General features: G+C 43.6%; 1 protein-coding gene across 1 annotated transcript in view; it reads right to left on the bottom strand.

The window, feature by feature from the left end:
* The window catches only part of LOC124805407 (aminopeptidase N-like), a 521,668-nt gene that overhangs the window by 231,429 nt on the left and 269,799 nt on the right, over positions 1-20,440 (bottom strand). Inside the window, exons 6-7 of the mRNA XM_047265968.1 lie at positions 20,225-20,405; positions 4,753-4,903 (exon numbers count right to left, since the gene is read on the bottom strand). Coding sequence (XP_047121924.1) covers positions 4,753-4,903; positions 20,225-20,405 — 332 coding nt within the window. The remainder of the gene's footprint in view (positions 1-4,752; positions 4,904-20,224; positions 20,406-20,440) is intronic.

Below are 20,440 nucleotides of genomic sequence, written 5' to 3'. Positions count from 1 at the left end.
GCGGGCCTTCTGAGAGGAATAAAAGTCCCAGATGTCCACGTACATCATCAGAGCCGTTAGCAAAATAATGTAAAACTTGTTAAAGCTTTAAAACCCAAACTGCATACACTGTAGCACAAAGAAGGAACCTCACAGAATCAAGTGGAAGTGTGCTCTCTGCTAAGCAGCTAGATGCCTATCTGCAGAAAGGAACTGCACTTTATCTTACCACCAAAAGTAACTACATTTCATGCGCAGTGGCTCCATTTGAAACCACGCTTTATGTGTTCAATTAATGTAGGCAACACTTGTTTTTCACATTGTTCTGCCTCAATTTAAGTTTAATAACCTAATAAAAAAAGAAAATTTAAAAATTTTAATTTTTAATATTACCAGTCACAAAGGGTTAAGTGATCAAAATTATCGTGTGCGCACTTTGGGCTTCATGGTACATGGAGCTACGTTCTTTTGTCACGGATGCATCTGATTATTCGCCGAGTCCTGCGCTTGTCAAGAAGGGCTGTACGGACCGCTGTTATGAGTGGTTCTTCGTGCAGCAAAATTGAATAGCTTTAACATTTATTTAAAAATGCTGACGGTTCGCCTCAGTGACCATGTTGGAGGAATTTGTTTTCACACGATTTGATGAGTTGGACTTAGGGGACATTTTGTTCCAACAGGACGGAGCAAAGGCTCACACTTTGAGGACATCAGTGACAGTTTTGAGGGAACACTTTTTAATATTTTTTGTGTGATCTAAAATTTAAAAAACCTGTCTCACACCGGCCTGATTTAGCTTCACTGGTCAGGATAGTAAAAAACATGGGTATATTAAGGGAATTTTCATTCACAAAGCAGGCTTATCACATTCACACAGTTCAATAGTGTTCTATCCTGATTAAATTGAGCTTAACTTAAATTCCATAAGGCAGTGAAGCAATTTCGAAGTCTCGGTGCAACGAAAAATGTCAGTCGATCTCCTGAAAACATTTGTAATAATTATTAACTTTCGGTGATCACATGGGGAACACCGGAGATCTGCTGGTAAGACCGTGTTAACCTACTTATTGGAAGTAATAAACTGGATATCTTGAGCATACAAAACGGCAGGTTCGTCCAGTGTAAATCAGACATTCCCCACTGATCCCGTGCAACACAGCGTAGTAAGCAGACACTGTCAATAATAATCAGTTAAATAATACGCGAACACACTTACTTTAGTTTAGTTCATGTATTAAATTCCTTCTCATACAGAATCTCATCAAGATGGCGACTAGCTCAACAATACATACATATACATCTTCCTTCTTTCACGGCTAATCGGCAAGATCTGAATCCTTCCTTTCATAAGAGAAAACATAGATAGCAGAGAAGCTATTCCATGGAGTAAATGCACGCTCCAAGGAATAATAGGGCTTGAAACTACTTTGTATTGATAATCATCGTATATTAAAGTTTAGGAATCGGTAAGATAAGAAGAGATATTTCGAGATATGTACTGAGATATATAACTTATAAAAAATTTCTGAAAATATCGCGGAGAGACCGCTGCAAGAGATATTACAACTTCCTAGAGAGCCTCGTCGCGGTAAGGGGCGATTTGGAGCGGCCGACCTTCTCCCCCTCCTTGGGCCATTGCCATTTGTTGCAGGTTTCTTTAAAATATCGCTTTTATGTCAACCACCCCCGAACACTACAAGAGCTGAAAGCCAATATTCGGGCAGAAATTGGCAAAATACCTGCCGCTACGCTGTAAGGGTCATGAGAAATGCCAGAAATCAGCTTATTTAGTTTATGGGCAATGGGGGTCGTTACACACCTGAAATGATTTTCAAAACTGTGTAAAACAAAAACTTAGGTATCTAACTACCTTATCAGAAAAAAATTCTAAAACTTCTGATTCATAAAATGGGTTTTTTTGCGTTTAAAACCAGGAAATTATGTTTGCCAAACCCTGTGAAACACGTGAAGCATTAAAACCACCCTATTAACTTTTTTCTATTTTTTTTATTACTCTAGTTTCGAGGCTATCCGGACTGACATACTGGCCATTACCCACTCCGCTCTTGTTGCTATCTGCGTCATCAAGTGCGATGTTGTGACAGTCCAAAGGTTGCAGGCCGCAGTTCGGAATGGCTGTTGCCATCGCCACCGCCCACTATGGTGGTACGGTGGTTACAGGGAAAGTGACAGGAGTGGAAAGACGGAGGGGGTAATGGCCGACGTATATAGGACGATGACCCGAGCAGAGCAGTAGTCATCAGGAACCAAGTTAAGAAGGCTGAAAGTCAGTTTCTCGAAATTTAGTCAATAACTTATGGTGTGAAATGGGCGGATTTCTGAAGTTAGAAAAATAAGGTATGTGAGAAAAGCAATGAGACTGATTTTTTATCTACCAAATTTTTTTTTTTTTTTAAACAACATTATTCCCTTCAACGTAATTCCCTTCGGCAGCTACACACTGCCAGAGTCGTCGTTCCCGGTGTTCGTAGCAGCGCTGAAAAGCTTGAACGGGTAGGGCCCTTAATATGTCAGTCACATTCTTCGAATGTTCTCCAGAATCCCAAAATGACGTCCTTTTAAGATTTTTTCAATTTCAGGGGAAAAGTCGCATGGACTCGTGAGAATAAGGGGTGTGTGGGAAAAGAGGAATATCTTTGCTGCAAAAAATTCCGCGATGGAAGCGTGTGTGTGTGTGTGTGTGTGTGTGTGTGTGTGTGTGTGTGTGTGTGTGAGACGTGGCGTTGTCATTATGCAGCATCCACTTGTATGCAGTGACCCGCCTCACTCTATGTACCCCATTCCTTAGAATTTCAAGGTCATCCTTACTGTTAAACGCCGGTCTGATCTCAAAATACACTCCTGGAAATGGAAAAAAGAACACATTGATACCGGTGTGTCAGACCCACCATACTTGCTCCGGACACTGCGAGAGGGCTGTACAAGCAATGATCACACGCACGGCACAGCGGACACACCAGGAACCGCGGTGTTGGCCGTCGAATGGCGCTAGCTGCGCAGCATTTGTGCACCGCCGCCATCAGTGTCAGCCAGTTTGCCGTGGCATACGGAGCTCCATCGCAGTCTTTAACACTGGTAGCATGCCGCGACAGCGTGGACGTGAACCGTATGTGCAGTTGACGGACTTTGAGCGAGGGCGTATAGTGGGCATGCGGGAGGCCGGGTGGACGTACTGCCGAATTGCTCGACACGTGGGGCGTGAGGTCTCCACAGTACATCGATGTTGTCGCCAGTGGTCGGCGGAAGGTGCACGTGCCCGTCGACCTGGGACCGGACCGCAGCGATGCACGGATGCACGCCAAGACCGTAGGATCCTACGCAGTGCCGTAGGGGACCGCACCGCCACTTCCCAGCAAATTAGGGACACTGTTGCTCCTGGGATATCGGCGAGGACCATTCGCAACCGTCTCCATGAAGCTGGGCTACGGTCCCGCACACCGTTAGGCCGTCTTCCGCTCACGCCCCAACATCGTGCAGCCCGCCTCCAGTGGTGTCGCGACAGACGTGAATGGAGGGACGAATGGAGACGTGTCGTCTTCAGCGATGAGAGTCGCTTCTGCCTTGGTGCCAATGATGGTCGTATGCGTATTTGGCGCCGTGCAGGTGAGCGCCACAATCAGGACTGCATACGACCGAGGCACACAGGGCCAACACCCGGCATCATGGTGTGGGGAGCGATCTCCTACACTGGCCGTACACCACTGGTGATCGTCGAGGGGACACTGAATAGTGCACGGTACATCAAAACCATCATCGAACCCATCGTTCTACCATTCCTAGACCGGCAAGGGAACTTGCTGTTCCAACAGGACAATGCAGGTCCGCATGTATCCCGTGCCACCCAACGTGCTCTAGAAGGTGTAAGTCAACTACCCTGGCCAGCAAGATCTCCGGATCTGTCCCCCATTGAGCATGTTTGGGACTGGATGAAGCGTCGTCTCACGCGGTCTGCACATCCAGCACGAACGCTGGTCCAACTGAGGCGCCAGGTGGAAATGGCATGGCAAGCCGTTCCACAGGACTACATCCAGCATCTCTACGATCGTCTCCATGGGAGAATAGCAGCCAGCATTGCTGCGAAAGGTGGATATACACTGTACTAGTGCCGACATTGTGCATGCTCTGTTGCCTGTGTCTATGTGCCTGTGGTTCTGTCAGTGTGATCATGTGATGTATCTGACCCCAGGAATGTGTCAATAAAGTTTCCCCTTCCTGGGACAATGAATTCACGGTGTTCTTATTTCAATTTCCAGGAGTGTAGAATGCGCACGTCCGAGGTTTTGGTCGGTTCGTGATGCTGAAAGTCTCCCTGAGCGAGTTTCACCTTCAACGTGTTGTCGGCTTCCAAAAATGATTTGTACCAGCGAAAGACTTTCGTTATTAACAAAGTTCGCCATGGCCTGTTTCAACGTTCCAAAGGTCACACTTGCCGATTCCCCAATTTCGACACAAAACTCGATTGCACAGCGTCGCTATAAATTCCGCTGTTCCATTTTCGTAACACACGACAAAAACACAACTTCACCAATGCCGCTCTCAGAAATGACGTGACGGCTGTAGGGAGCTGAAACTCGGGACCGAGCGTCTGGACGGGACGAACCCACCGGTCTGCCCGAGTAGAACGACACGGTTCTGCCAGGGCGCTCACAGTGTTATCCGTCTCATTACTCTTCTCTCACGCCCCATACACCAGAAAAAACATCTAATCGTATAAAGCCAGAATCCTCCAACGTTGACTATGTTAGACATTACCTTTGGAGTAGCTAATGTCGTCGTAGAGGGCGGCCGTGTCCGGGGCGGAGGTGAGCGCGTGGGTGGACTCTGAGGCGTCGGCGTCCAGCGCGATGGCCATCTGCTCCACCAGGAAGTGCTCCCTCAGCCCCCAGCAGTCCGTCACCAGACCCTGGCCGGCACACCACACATGGCTTCCTTCAGTCTCTCGTACTTAGATGGCTGCTGGCGTGTACCCAAATTTAGGTGGATGCAGGGTAACGTTACCTTGTGTCTGTAGCCCTATGTGGCTATTGTCTTTGAAAGTAAAATCTTCTGAGTGATTTGGCTGTATTACATACACACCAAAAAAGTTTTGCATCACCTCGGTTCCGAGAGTACAGAAAACTGGAACAGAGATCAACATAAACATCATTTCCGCCCTTTTTATTGCTAATGAAAACTGCACATTGCATGTTGTACCACCATACAGCGAGGCCTCCAGAGGTAGTGGTCCAGATTGCTGTACACAACGGTACCTCTAATACCCAGTAGCATATCCTCTTGCATTGATGCATGCTTGTATTCGTTGTGGCATATTATCCACAAGTTCATCAAGGCATTGTTGGCCCAGATTGTCCCATTCCTTAAGGGCTCCTAGATCCCTCAGAGTGGTTGATGGGTCACTTCGTCCATAAACAGCCCTTTGGAATACATCCCAGGGATGTTCAATAGGTTTCATGTCTGGAAAACATGCTGGCCACTCTAGTCGATCGATGTCGTTATTTTGAAGGAAGTCATTCACAAGATATGCACGATGGTGGCGCGAATTGTCGTCTATGAAGACGAATGCCTCGCCAATATGCCGCCAATATGGTTGCACTATCAGTCAGAGGATGGCATTCACGTATTGTACAGCCGTTACAGCGCCTTCTGAGACCACTAGTAGCGTACGCCAGCCCCACATAATGCCACCCCAAAACAGCAGGGAGCATCTACCTTGCTTGACTCGCTCGACAGTGTGTGTAAGGCGTTCAGTCTGACTGCGTTGTTTCCGACGATAGAAAGTATATGCGACACTCATCGGTGAAGAGAACGTGATGCCAATCCTGAGTGGTCCATTCGGCATGTTGTTGGACCCATCTGTACCGCGCTGCATGGTATCGTGGTTGCAAAGATGGACCTTGCCACGGAGGTCGGGAGTGAAGTAGCGCATCAGGCAGCCTATTGTGCACAGTTTGAGTCGTAACACCGCGTCCTGTGGCTGCACGAAAAGCATTATACAACATGGTGGCGTTGCTGTCAGGTTTCCTCCGAGCCACAATCCGTAGGTAGCGGTCATCCACTGCAGTAGTAGCCCTTGGGCGGACTGAGCGAGGCATGTCAACGACAGTTCCTGTCTCTCTGTATCTCCATGTCCGAACAACATCGCTTTGGTTCACTCCGACATGCTTGGACACTTTCCTTGTTAAGAGCTCTTTCTGGGACAAAGTAACAATGCGGACGCGATCGAACCGCCGTATTGACCGTCTAGGTATGGTTGAACTACAGACAACATGAGCCATGTACCTCCTTCCTGGTGGAATGGAACGGATAGGCTGTCGGACCCCGTCCGTCTAGTAGGCGCTGCTCATGTAAGGTTGTTTACATCTTTGGGTGGGTTTAGTGACATCTCTGAACAGTCACATGGACTGTGTCTGTGATACAATATCCACAGTCAACGTCTATCTTCACGAGTTCTGGGAACCGGGGTGATGCAAAACGTTTTTTGATGGGCTGGCCACTGTGACCGAGCGGTTCTAGGCGCTTCAGTCCGGAACCCCCTGCTGCTACGGTCGCAGGTTCGAATCCTGCCTCAGACATGGATATGTGCGATGTCCTTAGGTTAGTTAGGTTTAAGTAGTTCTAAATCTAGGAGACTGATGACCTCAGTTATTAGGTCTCATAACGCTTAGAGCCATTTGTAACAGCTCAAACGCCGAAAGCGGCAGAAGCCACACTGCAATTACGGGCCTGTGCGCTGCTGGCTCGCAGCATTGGCACACGTCGCACCTGTAGACGACACTTCCACGTGAGGGATGCCGAGCACACGAGTGACCGACCTACTGGTTACACAGCTCCGGGCCACTGGCCACACTCCAGATGTTTTGACGCTGGCTTCCACAGATCCTACCACACACAAATGGAATTTAAACTGGCTTTAAGGGGGGTAGGGCGTCAAACGCGCCGACTTGTAGCAAGAGCGGCACCACAGGACATTTTAATTTCCACTGTCTATACTTTTACAAATAAATTCATAAAAATTCGTCAGCATGACCAATAAGTATTCTGGATTCACACTGATAGCAGTGGACGCGGAAAAACATAGCAAAAGCAATTTGTTCTATATGTGAAATTCGACCTTTTTTTTCGTTACCATTGGCTGCTTTAGGTACACTTTTCTTCATGAGTAAGAGAGATTCTGCAATGAATTTTCCACAGCATACAAATCATACTAAAAGGAGTATGAAACTCTAGAATTTATTTAATTTATGAAAAAATGACTGAGTTATTACATTTTAAACTTCATGTTTAGAAAAAACTCAAATTTTATAGTTAATTATCTCAATTTTTACCACAATTTTTAATAGATTGGGAGTTTGTGTTTAATAAGCATACCAAGTTTGATAGTAATAGGATATTTATTTTGGATGCTACATGTATCTAAGTACAGAAAAATGTGTTTTGCGAAAAATGGCCGTTAAAATTTCTGCTTGTATTTGACATAGTTTTAGAACTGTCCAGCACCATAAGCAGGTTCTTTTTCGTTTTCAGTATCAGTTTCCTTCCTCTTCACATTTCTATGATGCACTCTTCTTGATTTTATGACCTCCAAAAATGATTTATCTGCTTTCACTACACGCTCTCTGTCTATCGCATACAAAGCTTTGATACAATTCACTCCGGGCTTAATTCCCATTTTCTCAAATACATATTTCCTGTTTTGCACACCGTCATTAAAACATGAAACTGCATCATAAACACCAACAGCAAGTGCGTTTCTTCCCACAAAAACGGTTTTTGGCAATCTTTCTAATACACATTGGTTAAAACTTTCATTGGGGTTTTGGGTACCACCATGAAGGCATTTCTTCAGTAAGTTTTCATTTGCAAGGTCCCTGAATATAGGTTTGATGGCTTCCATTACAGCAGTTGGTAGAGAATTCCTATGATGATATTCCTCACCAGCAGCAATTGACCTTTTGTAGTCACACCATTATTCACTTCCTTTTGGGCATAAGTTGAGGATAGGGTTATTGTCTGTGGACATTTTGTGGAAGTATAAGGCCCAAACTGCTTGTTTTATACTTTTCTTATTGCCAAACCATAATATGTCTGTAGTTTGTCAATTTCTGCATCCGTCAGCCGCCCTCTCCCTTTTATTCCCTTCCCATCAGATCATTTTTTTCCTGACAAATTTTGTCTCAGCCTTCTAAGTCTAGTGCCAAGTCTTTTCTGTACATGTCCCACACATTCTAACTTCTGCACAATAGTCTCAGCTCCATATGGTGCACACTTTTGAACCTCAAGGAAAGCTTTACTGTCACCATCACCAAGGTACTTCACATAACGCAGGCCATGGGAGGTAACAGATCTGGTAAACGAGCTTACAACTCCCTGCACTTCCATACCTCCACTTGAGCCTTTATAGTTCATACTACATACATAATCTGCAATCCCTTTCACACAACTATGACAAAATTTACTCAGCACTTCAACATCTAGTACCTTAACAGTGTCAACAGATGTTGCTGTTACAACACCATTCAATGAAGTGTGCCCTCTTTTTTGCCAGGTACCATCAAAGCAGCCATACGGCCCTGTCACCATCATTTTCGACAACAGATTCTTCTGCAGCACTTTTCATTGAAGATTCTGCAACTTCTTTTACAGCCTCCATCAGTAAGCCATAATACCGCTCAAACTTTGCTGGAGGAGGAGGAAGATTCATCACTGCACAAAGTGTTCTTGCTGCCTTCTGTCCCCCACCAATACAGCACATGCCATATCCCACCCTCAAATTCACATCATAACCTTTGTTTGCGACTTCAGATGTCATGCAAGACGCACCAACGTTGCGTTTGCTGCATATCACAGATACGTTCGTAGCAAGACCTTTCCTGGCACTCTTATCTTCCACCAAAGAAACACACTGAACTCCAAGGGAATGTTTGCACATAACATTGTCCAATATTAATTGTGACAGTATGTTAACATCAACAATAATATTACATGAACCTTCGGATTCACAGCCTCCATTTTCATTAGCACCAAAAACAAGTTTCCTTCTAGAAGCACTCGGTGGTGAATTGTTTACTGGCTCTGAGAGGTTGCAGTCTTGAGCCACTGGTGTAACATTTGTTGTAACACCCTTTACTGTGTATCTGTTGCCGTGGTGACGTTGTTTACGGTTGAAGCAACGAATTGTAGGCATCCTGTGCGATAATACGCCACAAACGAACACAGAACAACACAGCAAAATGAAAATTGTGTCGAAGATCATAGCACCACACTGCACGCCTTTCAAAACATAGAACAAACAAAACCAGCGATCAAAACAATGCATGTCGATAGCAGCAGAGAAAGTATCGATATAGATAGTCCTTTGTTTCACATATGACTACAGAGCGAAATACTCTTAGGCATGACAGAAGAATGCTGTGCAGAGGGGCGTGGCGCTGCACCTTCATACACTTAAGACCGAATCACGTACCTTCAAACTCTTCAAATATATATGTTTTATACATCAAATTATTCAGGAAGATGTGCGCTACAAAATAAGCATATTTTTTGAAAAATCGATTTTTTTTTAATTTTTGACGTCCTACCCCCCTTAACTTCCCCCATGAACCATGGACCTTGCCGTTGGTGGGGAGGCTTGCGTGCCTCAGCGATACAGATGGCCGTACCGTAGGTGCAACCACAACGGAGGGGTATCTGTTGAGAGGCCAGACGAACATGTGGTTCCTGAAGAGGGGCAGCAGCCTTTTCAGTAGTTGCAGGGGCAACAGTCTGGATGATTGACTGATCTGGCCTTGTAACATTAACCAAAACGGCCTTGCTGTGCTGGTACTGCGAACGGCTGAAAGCAAGGGGAAACTACAGCCGTAATTTTTCCCGAGGACATGCAGCTTTACTGTATGATTAAATGATGATGGCGTCCTCTTGGGTAAAATATTCCGGAGGTAAAATAGTCCCCCATTCGGATCTCTGGGCGGGGACTACTCAAGAGGACGTCGTTATCAGGAGAAAGAAAACTGGCATTCTACGGATCGGAGCGTGGAATGTCAGATCCCTTAATCGGGCAGGTCGGTTAGAAAATTTAAAAAGGGAAATGGATAGGTTAAAGTTAGATATAGTGGGAATTAGTGAAGTTCGGTGGCAGGAGGAACAAGACTTTTGGTCAGGTGATTACAAAATCAAATAGGGGTAATGCAGGAGTAGGTTTAATAATGAATAAAAAAAAATAGGAGTGCCGGTTAGCTACTACAAACAGCATAGTGAACGCATTATTGTGGCCAAGATAGACACAAAGCCCATGCCTACTACAGTAGTACAAGTTTATATGCCAACTAGCTCTGCAGATGATGAAGAAATTGATGAAATGTATGACGAGATAAAAGAAATTATTCAGGTAGTGAAGGGAGATGAAAATTTAATAGTCATGGGTGACTGGAATTCGTCAGTAGGAAAAGGGAGAGAAGGAAACATAGTAGGTGAATATGGATTGGGGGGAAGAAATGAAAGAGGAAGCCGCCTTGTAGAATTTTGCACAGAGCATAACTTAATCATAGCTAACACTTGGTTCAAGAATCATAAAAGAAGGTTGTATACCTGGAAGAATCCTGGAGATACTAAAAGGTATCAGATAGATTATATAATGGTAAGACAGAGATTTAGGAACCAGGTTTTAAATTGTAAGACATTTCCAGGGGCAGATGTGGATTCTGACCACAATCTATTGGTTATGAACTGCAGATTGAAACTGAAGAAACTGCAAAAAGGTGGGAATTTAAGGAGATGGGACCTGGATAAACTGAAAGAACCAGAGGTTGTAGAGAGTTTCAGGGAGAGCATAAGGGAACAATTGACAGGAATGGGGGAAAGAAATACAGTAGAAGAAGAATGGGTAGCTCTGAGGGATGAAGTAGTGAAGGCAGCAGAGGATCAAGTAGGTAAAAAGACGAGGGCTAATAGAAATCCTTGGGTAACAGAAGAAATATTGAATTTAATTGATGAAAGGAGAAAATATAAAAATGCAGTAAATGAAGCAGGCAAAAAGGAATACAAACGTCTCAAAAATGAGATCGATAGAAAGTGCAAAATGGCTAAGCAGGGATGGCTAGAGGACAAATGTAAGGATGTAGAGGCTTGTCTCACTAGGGGTAAGATAGATACTGCCTACAGGAAAATTAAAGAGACCTTTGGAGAGATGAGAACCACTTGTATGAATATCAAGAGCTCAGATGGCAACCCAGTTCTAAGCAAAGAAGGGAAGGCAGAAAGGTGGAAGCAGTATATAGAGGGTTTATACAAGGGCGATGTACTTGAGGACAATATTATGGAAATGGAAGAGGATGTAGATGAAGATGAAATGGGAGATACATTACTGCGTGAAGAGTTTGACAGAGCACTGAAAGACCTGAGTCGAAACAAGGCCCCGGGAGTAGACAACATTCCATTAGAACTACTGATGGCCTTGGGAGAGCCAGTCATGACAAAACTCTACCATCTGGTGAGCAAGATGTATGAGACAGGCGAAATACCCTCAGACTTCAAGAAGAATATAATAATTCCAATACCAAAGAAAGCAGGTGTTGACAGATGTGAAAATTACCGAACTATCAGTTTAATAAGTCACAGCTGCAAAATACTAACGCGAATTCTTTATAGACGAATGGAAAAACTGGTAGAAGAGGACCTCGGAGAGGATCAGTTTGGATTCCGTAGTAATGTTGGAACACGTGAGGCAATACTAACCTTACGACTTATCTTAGAAGAAAGATTAAGAAAAGGCAAACCTACGTTTGTAGCATTTGTAGACTTAGAGAAAGCTTTTGACAACGTTAACTGGAATACTCTCTTTCAAATTCTGAAGGTGGCAGGGGTAAAATACAGGGAGCGAAAGGCTATTTACAATTTGTACAGAAACCAGATGGCAGTTATAAGAGTCGAGGGGCATGAAAGGGAAGCAGTGGTTGGGAAAGGAGTGAGACAGGGTTGTAGCCTCTCCCCGATGTTATCCAATCTGTATATTGAGCAAGCAGTAAAGGAAACAAAAGAAAAATTCGGAGTAGGTATTAAAATTCATGGAGAAGAAGTAAAAACTTTGAGGTTCGCCGATGACATTGTAATTCTGTCAGAGACAGGAAAGGACTTGGAAGAGCAGTTGAATGGCATGGACAGTGTCTTGAAAGGAGGATATAAGATGAACATCAACAAAAGCAAAACGAGGATAATGGAATGTAGTCAAATTAAATCGGGTGATGCTGAGGGGATTAGATTAGGAAATGAGACACTTAAAGTAGTAAAGGAGTTTTGCTATTTAGGGAGTAAAATAACTGATGATGGTCGAAGTAGAGAGGATATAAAATGTAGACTGGCAATGGAAAGGAAATCGTTTCTGAAGAAGAGAAATTTGTTAACATCGAGTATAGATTTAAGTGTCAGGAAGTCGTTTCTGAAAGTATTTGTATGGAGTGTAGCCATGTATGGAAGTGAAACATGGACGATAACCAGTTTGGACAAGAAGAGAATAGAAACTTTCGAAATGTGGTGCTACAGAAGAATGCTGAAGATAAGGTGGGTAGATCACGTAACTAATGAGGAGGTATTGAGTAGGATTGGGAAGAAGAGAAGTTTGTGGCACAACTTGACTAGAAGAAGGGATCGGTTGGCAGGACATGTTTTGAGGCATCAAGGGATGACAAATTTAGCATTGGAGGGCAGCGTGGAGGGTAAAAATCGTAGAGGGAGACCAAGAGATCAATACACTAAGCAGATTCAGAAGGATGTATGTTGCAGTAGGTACTGGGAGATGAAGAAGCTTGCACAGGATAGAGAATAGCATGGAGAGCTGCATCAAACCAGTCTCAGGACTGAAGACCACAACAACAACAACCCCCCTTGAACAGCTTGTCGGCAAGTCAGACGATGCACAGTCCATTTCGTTCATGACCAGACCTGTCACACTGCCTCAGCCGCGCCGAGTGTCGGCCCTGGGCAGAGGGACGCCAGGCTGCCGCCGCATCACTGCCCTGCAGCCGTCACCAACCGGGCTGCCGCTACTGTCCGAGGGACCACCTGCTTCGGCAAACCTACGTGTGGGGGCCCGAGGATCCCTTCCCATTAGCTGCAGTCTGTCTCAGATGTGCTGAACCGTACCTGCTCATCAACAGAGCGCTCTATCAACTGACTGGCTGCCTCCTCCTTCCACTCCAGTGGCAACCTCCAGCAGAGAACCACTCGCCCTCTCCTACCCTGCAGTTAAAGTCTGCTGCAGTGGTTTCAACTCTGCTCGGAGCAGGAGTCTGAATGACTGGAGGAATGGTAGCCTGTTCTTCCTCCAAAGTCGCGACCAGAGAATGAAGTCTAGGATCTGGAGCGAAGTCTATTTCTTAACTCATTCCAAAGGTCGGGACTCTGGGCATGTCAGAACATTTCAGGAATCTTATGGTCCACAAACCATTGCAGCAAATATGAACACATGTCGGACCAAATGACATTCTTGTATCGCCCCGTGGTCCAAGTCTTATGGCTCTGACATCACATTTTCATATTACATACATTTGCAACACTGATGGGTCACTTCGTCCATAAACAGCCCTTTTGAATCTATCGCAGGGATGTTCAATTGGGTTCATGTCGGGCCACTCTAGTCGAGCGATGTCGTTACCTTCAAGGAAGTCATTCACAAGATGTGCACGATGAGGCCGCGAATTGTCGTCTATGAAGACGAATGCCTCGCCAATATGCTGTCAATATGGTTGCACTATCAGTCACAGGATGGCATTCACGTATTGTGCAGCCGTTACAGCGCCTTCTGTGACCACTAGTAGCGTACGCCAGCCTGGAATTCCAGGTCACCCTGCGGTTCCCAGCTTACAGAGGTCCTTTCGTGTTGTTTTGATGACGACAAGGTTTGCGAGTGCGACATTCAGTTCCACAGTGACTTTTGCAGCTGTCGTCGTCCTTTTTTTTGTCACAATCCTCTCCAGTGATCGTCTCTGACGATCAGTCGAGATACACATTCATCCGGGTTGTGACTTGGTGGATGATGTTTCCCTGTATGTGGTATAAATCTTCGATATGGTGCCTCTTGAAACTCTAACACTTCAGCTATCTCGCTTACGGTAGTACCTACCGTACGAAATGGTTCAAATGGCTCTGAGCACTATGCGACTTAACTTCTGAGGTCATCAGTCGCCTAGAACTTCGAACTAATTACACCTAACTAACCGAAGGACATCACACACATCGATGCCCGAGGCAGGATTCGAACCTGCGACCGTAGCGGCCGCTCGGCTCCAGACTGTAGCGTCTAGAACCGCACGGCCACTCCGGCCGGCGGTGTACCGTACGAGAACCAACAGTTTGCCAACGGTGGAATTCATTTAGCTCCTACATAATGCACTCACAATTGCACAGAATCCCGTCCTGACCACCACCAATACTTGCACGATACTGAGGGCACTGCACAGGTGCCGTTCGTGGGCAAATACAACAGCGCAATCCGCAGGGTTGGCGAGCATCTGCTTTTATGGTCAGGCATTCATTTCTCATGGTCTTTCCATGTTTTTATTCAATTCCTGTACTTCCAAATTGTGAGAGTATAGGCCACGACTGACTTTAGTATGACATATTGTTTTAGTTACTGCAAATGCATCTCAAATATAAAGTAGTGGATTAAGACAGCATCTAATTGGATTCAAATTTCACAGATGCCCCTGCCTTGACACAAGTTCAGTACTGCTTCCGCTCGTCACATGTTACAAATTACTGTACACTGGTACCTGTGAAGGAGCTGTTCCACGTCTCGTCCTGGCATTTGGATACAATACTGCACCTCTGCAGTAGGTTAACAATTTTTTCAAACACTCTCGGATCATTTAGTAGTAGGACTGTATTCTCAAAAATATTGGAATCCGATATATAAAAGATTTAGCTATCGAATGTCGAAGTATCGAAGAACGTATCGATATTTCGACGGATAAAATATTGGACGGACCGGCCAAGGCAAATATCGGGTGCACATTGTAAACATACTGCCGGTTTTAGAGCTGCATATTTAAGTATTAATTTCTTATTAGATATTCTCTAAATCAACAGGTTAGCAGCCTGCATATCCGCCTCAGAGCAAGAAATGAACGGGAAAACGTTGCACGTTCACGCTTGGTGATAACCGCTCCGCTAAGAATGGTGACTGCATGTAAGTGGCACTATAAAAGGCGTCTGATGGGTCCATCGTTCGGTTTCGTCGCTTACCGCACTTCGTCTCGATTTCCTGGTTTTTCATTTCTGCAAACGCCAACCACCTAGCAGTCGTGGTGTCAAAATTGCATGGCGAAGCTACACGTTGCGGTTTCCGTTGATGGCAGCCAGCGCCGATTATGTCAGCATTTTCCCTCACACGTCTCCGCTCACCATATAGACCATTCTTGTCCTTAAGATTTTTGTTTATCATTTTCAGCAACTATTTTTGAAGAATGTCGATGTGCAGAAATAGTACACTAGGTGAGCTAAAAATGCGTGTGCTACTTCTTCACATTGGAAATCTTATTATTTCATTCACTCCTCCCTTCCCTCACGCCCTCCTCCCCCCCCCCCCCCCCCACCTCTACAGTCGGACTTCTTTATGCCACCTATACTTGCTTCAGCACACAGTCAAAGAGAAAGAGTCCAGGTGATGAAGGCTCAAAAAGAAATAAGACTCCTTCCCACAGTGAAAGTAAAATTATGTCCTACTACATCTTGAAAAGGACGACTACAAATATTTTCCGAAAATTGTGAGAAAAACATAATATAAAATAAACATATCGACACTCGATATTGCCATTTTGATATCTATATACCAGAGAAAGAAGTATCGCCAATATATATTCATATTTTTTGGAAAGAGTATTGATATTTTATCAGCAGCCCTATCTCATAGTTCTTGACAATATTGCTTAAATAGCTGCTGCAGTTCTTCAAAAAGGTTCAAATGTGTGTGAAATCTTATGCGACTTAACTGCTAATGTCATCAGTCCCTAAGCTTACACACTACTTAACCTAAATTATCCTAACGACAAACACACACTCCCATGCCCGAGGGAGGACTCGAAACTCCGCCGGGACCAGCCGCACAGTCCATGACTGCAGCGCCGAAACCGCTCGGCTAATCCCGCGCGGCTGCAGTTCTTCAGTGGTACCAACGGGAGAGCTGTATGCTTCATTTTTGTACATGGAATGTATTTGCAGTTGCGAGACCTGGACTCGAATCCGAATTTCCCACCTGTGCGAGCGGTCTCCTCATCACTTCGGCTATCTGGGCATGCTTCAAGGCCAAAGCCAAACTTCCGTATGTCGTCGTCCATGTGTCAAAGTTTGGGTCCGACAATGAGTCGTGTTCACATGACCTAAGTGGTTCACGTGACCACTCATGACAAGTAAGAAATCTGGGTTCAAGTTCTGGTCCCGCACAAATTTCCACTGTCATCATTCCGTTATACAGCAGAAGGTTGCCCATATTTGCAATGTGATTTCGTTCCATGTATTTCATAACAGCTGCAGTGCTCCTTCCTTCAGACATGCATGCAATGCAATATTGAATTTCACTTTTTGAATAAGTGCCAACAGAAAAATCCAGAGCGAAAATTGTTTGTTTACGGAGGCATACTTACTGGAATCTGGTAGTGTATACTTCAACATACATACTCCTCAAATCAATGTACAGTGCATGGCTGAGGGTACGATGTACAACTACTAGTGATATCCTTTCCTGTTCCAAGTGCAAATAGAGAAACGGAAAAACGACTATCTCTATGCCTCTGTGCGAGCCCTGATTCCTCTCATCTTCGAGGTGATTATGTGGAATGTACAGTAGCAGCAGTATAACCGTTATGGAATCAATTTCGAATGGCAGTACCCTAAATTTTCAAAAAAACGTTGCTCCACAGAAAGAACGTCGTCTTCCCTCGAGTGACTGACAGTTAAGTCCGCCAAGCATCTTCCTAAGAATGATTTTTGACCATAATGGCTACTTTTGTGAACCGTGACTGTCTGGCATAATTATTTATTTGTAATTTCAGCTACCAGTCACTTTTTTATTCTTTGTTTTATGTTTAATCTATCACAATACAACGAGTTTCGAGCATGTTCTGTTTATCTATTTATACATACATACATACAGCGAAATGTTACTTAAAAATGAACTGCCTTAAACTAGATTAACCTAGAACTCTTTGTCCATTGTTTGTTACTGTAGTGGCAGGTGTGGCATTTGGGGGAATGGGCGAGGTGGGCAGTGATGTCATCTGCTGGTTTTTTCCCTTGTGGTTAGCTATATATGATATCACAGCCTGTATAGGATGCAGATAGTTTTGTATCAGTTGTGTGTTGCGAAAATAGCATGAAAGGCTTTTATCTGACAGTTGACCACTTACGATTTCATCACCTTGCAGTCTCACTTGCATCACTGGTGTAATGGCTGAGCTGCTGAGGAACATTACACTATTGCACATTGCATTTTGTCACTGATTTCCGACGTAATTCACTGCACAAATTGCTTCGACATACATGTAAACGTTATGCACGTACCACAAGATGTCGGATTTGTAGCATGTGGGTCAGTATCGATAATCGAGGTTTTGTATCGATAGTCAGGGTCCCTGAAGGTTTGTAGTCATTAATACATCTTGAATATATTGAGTTAGAACTGACTTAAGACTGTTGAAGAATTTTGAGTTTCTGAATTAGGTTATTTTGTTATGTTATCTCCATGCTTTGTATTATGTATGAAAATTTCCATTTGTTCCATGATACCCATTCGCTTACTTTTTCCTATTTCGCGTAAAATTTTGAGGTTGTCTTCGATTTTCAAAGGGTGGCCTGTGCCTTTAATGTGAGTTGCTACTGCTGATTTGTTACATTTATCAAGTCTGTAGCAGTCTAAATGTACTTTGAATCGAGTTCTGAAATTTCTGCCTGTTTGGCCGATATAATATTTATTACCTTGGCTGCAAGTAATTTTATAAATGACAGATACAACAAGACTTGTATGTTGTGATTTTATATTGTGAATGAGCTTCCTACGTAGGTTGTTGTTGGTGATGAAGCTGATGTTTACTTCTATGTTTTTGAATAGTCTTACTAATTTGTCGGATACTATTCCAAGATATGGCATATTTACATATTTGACTGCTGGGGAACTATCAGTTGTGAGTGAGTCTGATGTTTCTTGTTCAGTTTATTTGTTACCTGTTGTGACATGGTATTATTTAGAGAAGGATCATATCTATTGTTTATTGCGTTATGTGTTATGGTTTGTATTTCTTGTTGGAGTTATTTATGTTGAAGTGGAAATTTGTGTGATCTGTACAGCATTGACCTATAAGCAGCTTTTTGGTGGGAGGTGGGATGTGTAGAGGAGTTTGGTATAGTGGTGTCAGTGCTAGTAGGTTTTCTATTTTCATGTAGGCTGTGGAATTTGTAAAAAAAGGTTTCTCATTTCATCCTTTGAGCCATCAAATAGAATGAGGGAGTCATCTAAATATCTCTTATAGAATTTAACTTTTCTTCTGATGTTATCATTTAGTGTCAGTATTTTATTTTCTATATGGTTGATAAATATTTCAGCTATTAGGCCACTGATAGGGCTTCCCATTGCTAGTCCTAGGTCCTACTTTTAAATTTTATTGTTATGGGAGAAATAATTACGTGAGAGTACTAAATTAAGTATGTCTATAAATTCTATGATTTCTGGTTTGCTGATTGTCTTGTTTCTCAGTAGGTTCATTTTCATTATCTCAACTGTTTTACCTACAGGTATACAGGTGTAAAAGTTTACAATATCTGGTGATATAAGCTTAGCTTGAGATTGTACTGTCAAATCTTCCAAACTGTTGGTAAGTTCATAGCTGTTCTTTATGGAATGTTATTTTTCAAATGTGTATTTTTCTACAAGTATATCATTTTTATCTCTCATTAATTTGTAGGCTGGGTTATTAATTGAGTTCACAATAGGCCTGATAGGCATGCTGGTTTTATGGACTTTTGGTTGTGCTTTGAGTTTAGGGGCTGTTGGGTTCATCACAATAGGTTCTCATACTTCATTCTTAGTGAAAAGGAAGTTACTGTTGTTGAGACATTTTCTTATTTTAGCTTGAAGCTTTGGTGTGGGGTCAACCTGGACTTCATGTATGTGGTTGTTTGCAAAGAATTCGAGTGTTTTAAGTATATAATCATCTTTAAACATAATAACTGTTGTGTACTCTTTATCAGATTTTACTGCCAGGCCATTATGGTTTTGCAGTTGCTTGTTGATTGATTGAAGTACATTTATTTCAAAGTTATTTGTTTTCGATGCTTTAGTGGTTATGTGTTTTTGCATGATTTTATTAGTATTGTGGCCCATTACTGTTTGTTCAGTGTTGTTAAGCTTTGCAAACTCACTGGCTATCTTTAGTGAGTATATGGTGTCTTTTATGTTGTTGTGATTGATGCTAGGATTTATATTATGCTTCAAACGCTTATTTAGTAGTGTCAATTCTGTCTGACGGAATTGAGTGTTAGCTGAATTTACAACTCTTGGGAAAAATTTGTGGGGGTTACTGTTCTTATTTACGTATTTACCGACAGGCAGCTTGTTTCTCTTTCTCAAAGGGTCAAGCTTCTTTTAATGAGTGCTGTTTACTTAATTTATGTTTTTTTATTATATTTCCATGGATATGATGGAGTAATGGGATCTGTGCTGGATGTGCTAGTAACATTAATTCCAGATATGTGCTCTAGCTTTAGCAAGTTGTGCTGAGGTAGATTTACAGTTAGTCTTAATGTTCACATATTTAGGTACTATGTTTTCGTATAGACAGGTTTTGTTGAATTTTGTATCAAGACATGTTTTAAGTAACTTCAATCTAATGTTTCTGTATGTACGAAACACTTACCACTTGGCTGGTTGAATCATAATTATTTTCGGCCATAATGGCTACTTTTGTGAACTGTGACTGTGTGGGATAATTATTTTGTTGACGCCCACCTACATAGGGAGAAACGACCGTCATAATAAAATGGAAATCAGAGTTCGCACGGAAACATATAGGTGTTCGTTTCTTCTGCGCGCTGTTCGAGATTGGAATGATAGATAGTTATTGTGAAGATGATTCCATGGTCCCTCTGCCATGCACTTAAGTGCGATTTGTGGAGTATCGGTGTTGATGTAGATGTAGCTAAACTAAGCGCGTACTGCCTGTGGGTACAGAGACAGCGTGCTCACCAGGTCGGTGTGGTAGGCCCAGTAGGTGGCGAAGCCCTCCTTCAGCCAGAGCACGTTCCAGAAGTCCGGCGTGACGAGGTCGCCGAACCACTGGTGCGCCAGCTCGTGCGCCATCGTCGTGACGGCGTAGCGCTGCGCCGCTGCCGAGCTCTCGGCCTCGTCCACCAGCAGCGCCCGCTCCCTGCGGCGGAGGAAACCGGTTGGTCATCAGCCACT

The sequence above is a fragment of the Schistocerca piceifrons genome, chromosome 7, assembly GCF_021461385.2.
Source record: "Schistocerca piceifrons isolate TAMUIC-IGC-003096 chromosome 7, iqSchPice1.1, whole genome shotgun sequence".
In the NCBI taxonomy this organism is placed as follows: Eukaryota; Metazoa; Arthropoda; class Insecta; order Orthoptera; family Acrididae; genus Schistocerca; species Schistocerca piceifrons.
The sequence above is the reverse complement of the archived record's forward strand: the minus strand, read 5'-3'. Positions and strand labels throughout refer to the sequence as shown.